Raw genomic sequence first — 6,650 nt, 5'->3', positions numbered from 1 at the left:
TAATAAGTCACAGATAAGGCCTTGGTGCCTCATGGCCCAACCAGCCGAGGAAAAAATGTGAAGAAAGAGTACTTTTCCAGCAGGGGCCGGGACTCCCGTGTTGTGTGTCATGGGATGACACATGTGTTGAGTCATCAGTAAGGCAATGTGTAACTCATTTACAAATAAAATCGGCTCATGTGCTTTCGTTTTAGAAATACAGAACCACGGATGACACATCACCCCAGTGGGCGGGCAGAGGTGGGAGCTGGGCCCAAACACTCCACGGAGCCCAGTCCCCCCACAGCCCAAGGCAGTGAAGTCCGACAGGTGTCCCAAGACATGGAGGGAGCGAGCCCTCGGCAGGTGCTGGAACACGCATCTAGTAGTTTAAGGAGCGACTGTATCACTTTGGACTGACTGTGCATAAAATAGCCAACTGACTTTAAAAAAAATTTTTTTAAAAATATATTTTATTGATTTTTTTACAGAAAGGAAGGGAGAGGGATAGAGAGTTAGAAACATCGATCAGCTGCCTCCTGCACACCCCCCACCGGGGATGTGCCCGCAACCAAGGCACATGCCCTTGACCGGAATCGAACCTGGGACCCTTGCGTCTGCAGGCCGACGCTCTATCCACTGAGCCACACCGGCTAGGGCTAGCCAACTGACTTTGAAAACCCCCACTCGCTCTGGCCAGGTGACTAAGAAATGCCTTCGCTTCACTGACAGCAAGCTCTTTCTTTAAAACGAGGAAGCGCGAAGACAACACAAATCCACGCCGCCTCTCTCAACACGTCCACTCCGGCGACCGCTTCTCCGAGCCCGGGGGCCGCAGGGACCCCGTCCGACGCTTTGGATTTACAGGGGAGGTTTCTTTCCTAGGGCTGGGCCTTGCCACTTGGTGCCGTCACAGCGGGTCCACGTCCGGCCACACCGACAAGGAACGCCCCGTCGGAAGAGGAGGCACGGCCGCCATCATACTCAAGGGAGGCCCGAGCCCATTTCTGGCTCTTTGGGTTCCACAGACAAATAACCTCCCCGTGACCTACAGAGGAACGTGGGACCTGCCAGAGACACGCATCTGCACAAACCCTGAGCTCAGAGGAGGCCGACCGAAAACCACTGCTCCTGAGAGGTGTTTACTACACACAGCGGCAGCAGTCAGGTCACGCTCTCCGATGGAGAAGCCGACGGGGAACGGCCGTCTGAGCTGCCGCGGCACGTTCCCAAGAGGAACTAAGACAGAGGCTCAGGAAATGTGCTTGCTGGGCAGCAGAGGCGGCGCTCGTCTTTAGTCTGTTCCTTGGTTCACAGTTACGGGCTGTCTGTCCCCTGGGCTCGGCGGCCTCCAGGAAGCAGCGCTGCCTCCACGTCGGAAGCAGCCTTCCCCTCGTCCCGGGAAACCAGCTCCAGCTCCGTTCCACCGAGAACCACAGGCTCACTATCCACCGGGCCGGAGCCTCAGAAACCAACTACCAGGGCCTCACCTTCTACAGAAGAAACAGTTCCTGTCTTGGGGGACAAGCAGAGCAGGCATCGGGATGCCCATTTCACAGATCAGAACACTGAGGCCCAGGGAGATGCAGCGAACAGTCCAGAGTCACCCAGCCAGTAAGTTAAAAGCTGGGGCTTAGAACGGGTCTTCTGGGACCCCACCCATCGTTTTTTTGTTTTTGTTTTTTTCTTCTAGAGATTGAGCTTTCCAAATTAAAAAAACAAAAAAAACCCAACTTTTAGTAAGACTTGCTCACTCACCTTGAGCGTCCCTCTGTAACTGTTAGACACAGGGGCCACCTGGTCCATGTTCTTGATTCCAAAATCATTCATCTTTAAAAAAAAAAGAGGAAGAGGAAAAGAGTCAGAGGCAAGCGCTCCCTTTTTTAAGGAGTCTTCACTGGCGGCAACCCCCCGCCTCCCCACTCCTCCGAGTCAGTCAAATTCTCTCCCCACTCCCCCGAGTCAGTCAAATTCTACTAACGCGTAAAACATCGCTCAGTAAAATCATTCAGAACCGAACGCCAGGGATTCTTATTTAAAAGGCGCTTCTCACAAAGGCTGTGCTATTTCAGTCGCTCAATGATAATGCTGATCCCACTGAATTCTACGCAGAGATGCGGCACACAGATAAAGGCGCTCTCCCTGACTCCTCAGACTCCCAAGGCAGTCCGTGTCCCTCCACGGGAGGGAATGCTGTTGGAGGGTGGGGGGCGGGGGAGACCCAGAAGGGTGCCAGGGGACCGTGGGCTACCTCCTGCCTGCCAGGAGGCATCCTCCAGGGTGACCCCCCAGGCAGCTCCAGGTATATCCAGATCTAGGAAAGCGTGCTGGGTGGGGCCAGAGGGCCCCTTCCTCTCATTGGAGGAAGCTCTGGGGGAGATCAAAGGGAGAACAGTGGCTTCAGACCAAACCCTCTCTAGCGCTCCCACCTCCTCCCTGGATCCTCCCCCAGATCCTCCGGGTCCCAGGTCCTCCCGTGTTACATACAGGGCTCCAAACACGTTAGCTCTGTGAGTCGCTCAGCTGTGCTGCCCCTCAGAGGAGATGCCAAGCGCAGATCTGCCTCACTTGCCCCGATAGCATCTGGGCTTATGCTCGACCTGCGCTGCCCAGGGCGGCGGCCACCGGCCACGTGGGGCGGCTGGGCGCCGGGCACATGGCTGAGAGGGCCCGAGGTGCGCTTTGCATGTAAAATACGCATGCAGGTTTCAAAGATCTCACAGGAAAAAGTAAACGATCCCAGTATTAATGTTAGGTTTACTGCATGTGTATGGAACAGCTTGAATATATTCGGCGAATGGAAATATACTGAAATTCGGTTCACCTATTTTATATATTGAACGTGACTATTACAGCATTGATAGTTACATGTGTGACTTGCAATTGAACCTTGCTGAGATAGGCCGAGAACTTATTGGGGCCCTTAAATGTAATTAATGGGTCGGTTATAGATTAGAAAGTGAGAAGGGGACATAGATAATGCCACCAGGATGCTAGAGGAAAAAAACCCAGAGAAATGAAAATGAAAATTCCTTTTCAAATAAGCTGGGTTAGCAGAGCTGATAGTAACCTTTACCCTACTGGCTTTCTGGCCACGGAACTGAAGGCTTACCAGGCAGCTTTAGGGGTTGGCTAATTGCACCCTCCCGCCCTGCCCCATCTCCACTGGGTGTTCCCGCCTGTTACAACTAAGACCTTCGAGTAATTAAAATATTGCTTAAAACATTGCGCAACTGATAATAGCACTTACGGGAGGTGGCAAATAGCATATTTTCCCCTAATTGGTTTTTTTTGTGCTTTCTTGTTTTATCATCTTTATGATCAATGTTATAGCTAAACCAGACCTCCCAACAACACACACACACACACACACACACACACACACACACACACACACACACGAATGCACACACACCTCTCCTGGCTGGAATGGCAGCGTGGGAGGTGAGTGTCTGCCTCAGGGGAGGCCAGAGGCCCTGCAGAGGGCTGTTAAACCCTCGAACCCTCCCGAGTGCCGGTAATTAGAGGGGGCGGGGGGCAGAGGAGCAAGGAGCACTGGGAATAATAATAGTGCTGTGGGGGGAGGGCGGGGGTGGGGAGGGGCGGTCCTGGATCAAACGCGGCCACATTTGCTCAACCTCCACTAGGTGAGCCGTGTCACCCACATGCACTCAGGAATCAATATTCATGCGATGGTGGCTGCACGGACAGACTCCTCCTCGCTCAGGGCCGGGCCCGACACCCCTGAGGGTGGATGTGACAGAGGTCGGCCCAGGGACCTCCGGGAACTTGCCCAGGATCACACAGCTGCGGTGGGGGCTTCTAAGGGGCCCAGTGCGGGCCACATGGCCGTGGAGAGGGGCCCTAAATCCTGGGCGCCTCCATGTGCCGGGATAACCCGGGTGGTGAGGCCTGGGCCTCCTCCCACCACGTCCTACAGATCCGACAGCACACGGATGTCATGAGGCCAGGCCCCTGCATGCTCCTCTTTACAGGTGAAAGGCTCCTTAATTCAGAGCTCTCTGTCATGTGTCTGAATGTTAACCTGTTGATTACATACACAAGCCTCACACAGAAGACCAAACTGCCAATTACCCACCCAGGCCGCCTCCTTCTCCACGGCCCTGGTGACTTGGGAAATGGAGAAGAAGGTCCCCCCTTCGCTGAGACGGGCAGAGAATGGAGGATGGATGCGGAAGGCGATGGGAAAGCCGGGCCGGGGTTTTTGTGTACAAATACTCGGGAGAAAAGGCAGGCTACCCCGCCCACATAAAGAGCTGTAATTACTCGTTACAGAACAGAATTCTTTTGTTGTCCAGCTTTTAATTTGTTTTGTAAGAACCATGCAGAATCAAAGTGGATTCAGGCAGAGACAGAACTAATCAAATTTAAGTTCACTTCTTTTACTCAACATGGCTCCGTAAGGTGACAGACAGGCCAAGAGTCCTCTCCACATAAATCAATTTCAATTTCAAGTGTGGGTCCTTTTGGTGTTGACCTTTGGATCGCTGCTTGCGAGAGAGAGAGAGAGAGAGAGAGAGAGAGAGAGAGAGAGAGAGAGAGAGAGAGGAAGAGAGAGGGGAGGAGAGAGAGGAAGGAAGGAAGGAAGGAAGGAAGGAAGGAAGGAAGGAAGGAAAGGGGGAAAAAGGAAAGAGGCAGAAATGGAAGTGCTGAAGATGGTTAAATTTTTAAAACAAGCAGAACTTGCCTGGCAACCGTACCCTTCTTGGAACAAGTGATCACTTACGTGAGATTAGACCACAGGTTTGTATTTAGGCCAATGTGGGAAGAAAGAAGGGAGCTCCCCCCCCCGCCCCCCCATCCCCAGTGTACTTTTTGCAGGTTGGTGCGCTTTTTCCTTTGAAAGTTATCACTTCGGTGAGAGGAATGACTAATCCCAACAATGAGTGTCTGCTATTCCCTGCGGGACCCACGGTGCTCGCATTGACTGTCCTGCGATATTACTCAGAATTTTAATAAACCTTAACTTGGAGATGTATCTGCCCGATGGGTGGCGGCGCGGGCAGGCAGATGGCGCACAGGCGCTGCCATTGTCCGGAACGCACACCAGCTCCCGGCGGGGAAGGACCGTCAATCACCCTTATCTCCAAAGGGCACGGCTCCTGCTTTACTTTCTAATGCGGGGCGCGTCCACGGTGTGAGGCCGCCTTGACACTGAATACAGGCCACTATAAAAAGTCTCTTAGGCTTAAAAAAAAAAACTCCAAAAAACAACCCTCAAATGCACAAACGCTCGCTGATACCTTCATTAAAAATACTTTAACAGCGAGAAAATAAAGACCGCCCTGCGCACCCCTGTCCCCATGGCCCACAAGCGCTCGGCGCTCGCCCCGCAGGGCCCCGGGGCCCCATCCACTCCCTCCCGGGCGCCCGCAGGGGGTCTTGCCCTCCAGGCCGGACACGCGGGCCGCCCCGGCTCTGCCTCCCCGCGCCTCCCCCGCCGGCCGCCCGGGCCGGGCCCTGGACGTGACCGCGCAGGTGACCCCGGCTCTGCGTTTCCCGGGAGCCGCAGCCTCCAGGTGGCTCAGAGGCGGGCGCCCCAGATCCGCCCGGGCCCGGCGCGCTCTAGTAAGTCACCCGCAAACCCGGGCCCCTCGGGCCCCCGCTCCTGAGTCCCTCCGGCCCCTCCGCGAAGTCAGAGCCGCCGGGCGGCCCTGGGAGGAGCCCCCACAGGCCCTCCATTCCCTTTAAAAACAAAAGCGAGCGAAACCAGCCGGCGCGCACTCCCGCCCCAGCCGGCTCGGCCACCCCGGCGGCCGCGGCCCCAGTTCGCTCCAGCTCCGCGCGTCACGACCGGGCCCACCCCGCACCCTGTCCCGGGCCCCGCGTCTCGGCCGCCCCCAGAGCCCCCCGACCCCCCGGCCCCGCAACACGAGCCCGGAGAGGCACGGAGCCCAGACGCGCGGCGCCCGGTCCTAGAGTCGCCGGCACCCCGCCTGGACCCCGGCGTCCCGGCCCGTCGCTGCCCGCTCCCCAGCCCGGGTTCCGAACCCCCCGGGAGAGGAGCCGGAGCCGGAGCCGGAGCCGGAGGGCGCTCTGCACGGACCCCCCCAACCCGCCGGCCCGCCCGCCCGGACCCCGCTCTTACCGCGCCGCTTCGGGCAGGGCCGGCGCGCGGGCGGCGGCGGCTCCGCGAGGCCCGGGCTCCGCGGGGAGAGCGCGGCGGGGAGATCGCGGCCGGGGCGCGGGCGGGCGCTCCGGGAGGCCGGGCGAAGGCGGGCGAGCAGGCGGCTGCGGGCGCTCGGGGCTGGGCTGCACTGCGACCCGCACCGCCGCTGGAGGAAGTAACCGGCCCGGCCCCTTCGCGGCCAGCTCTTCAGGATCCCGGCGGGGGAGGAGGAGGGACGGGGGAGGGGAGGAGGGGCAAAGAGAGGGGAGGGGCGGGGCGGGGAGAGGCGGAGGGGCGGGGCCGAGGGGAGGAGGAGGAGGGGAGAGAGGGAGGGAGGGGAGCGGGGGTGGGGTGGGACGGAGTCGGGGTGTCCGGCGGGACCTCACCGGCACCCGCTGTCGCCCGGCGCTGTCCCTGCTGCGCTGCGCCGGGTGGTGCGCCCGGGAGGGGAGCGGGGCGGTCAGCCTCCTCGGTGTCCTCCCCTCGCCCCGGCCCCGAGGATCTGACCTCAAACCCGCCTCTCCTGTTCGGCAGGAACGGG

General features: G+C 58.3%; 1 protein-coding gene across 1 annotated transcript in view; it reads right to left on the bottom strand.

Moving 5' to 3' along the window:
- ETS2 (ETS proto-oncogene 2, transcription factor) overlaps positions 1–6,299 on the bottom strand; it is an 18,478-nt gene extending 12,179 nt beyond the window's left edge. Inside the window, exons 1-2 of the mRNA XM_054713549.1 lie at positions 6,089–6,299; positions 1,738–1,809 (exon numbers count right to left, since the gene is read on the bottom strand). Of these exons, the coding sequence (XP_054569524.1) occupies positions 1,738–1,809 (72 nt within the window). The 5' untranslated portion in view covers positions 6,089–6,299. The remainder of the gene's footprint in view (positions 1–1,737; positions 1,810–6,088) is intronic.
- Positions 6,300–6,650: the final 351 nt, after the last annotated feature.

The sequence above is a fragment of the Eptesicus fuscus genome, chromosome 3 (assembly GCF_027574615.1).
Source record: "Eptesicus fuscus isolate TK198812 chromosome 3, DD_ASM_mEF_20220401, whole genome shotgun sequence".
Taxonomy (NCBI): domain Eukaryota; kingdom Metazoa; phylum Chordata; class Mammalia; order Chiroptera; family Vespertilionidae; genus Eptesicus; species Eptesicus fuscus.
The sequence above is the reverse complement of the archived record's forward strand: the minus strand, read 5'-3'. Positions and strand labels throughout refer to the sequence as shown.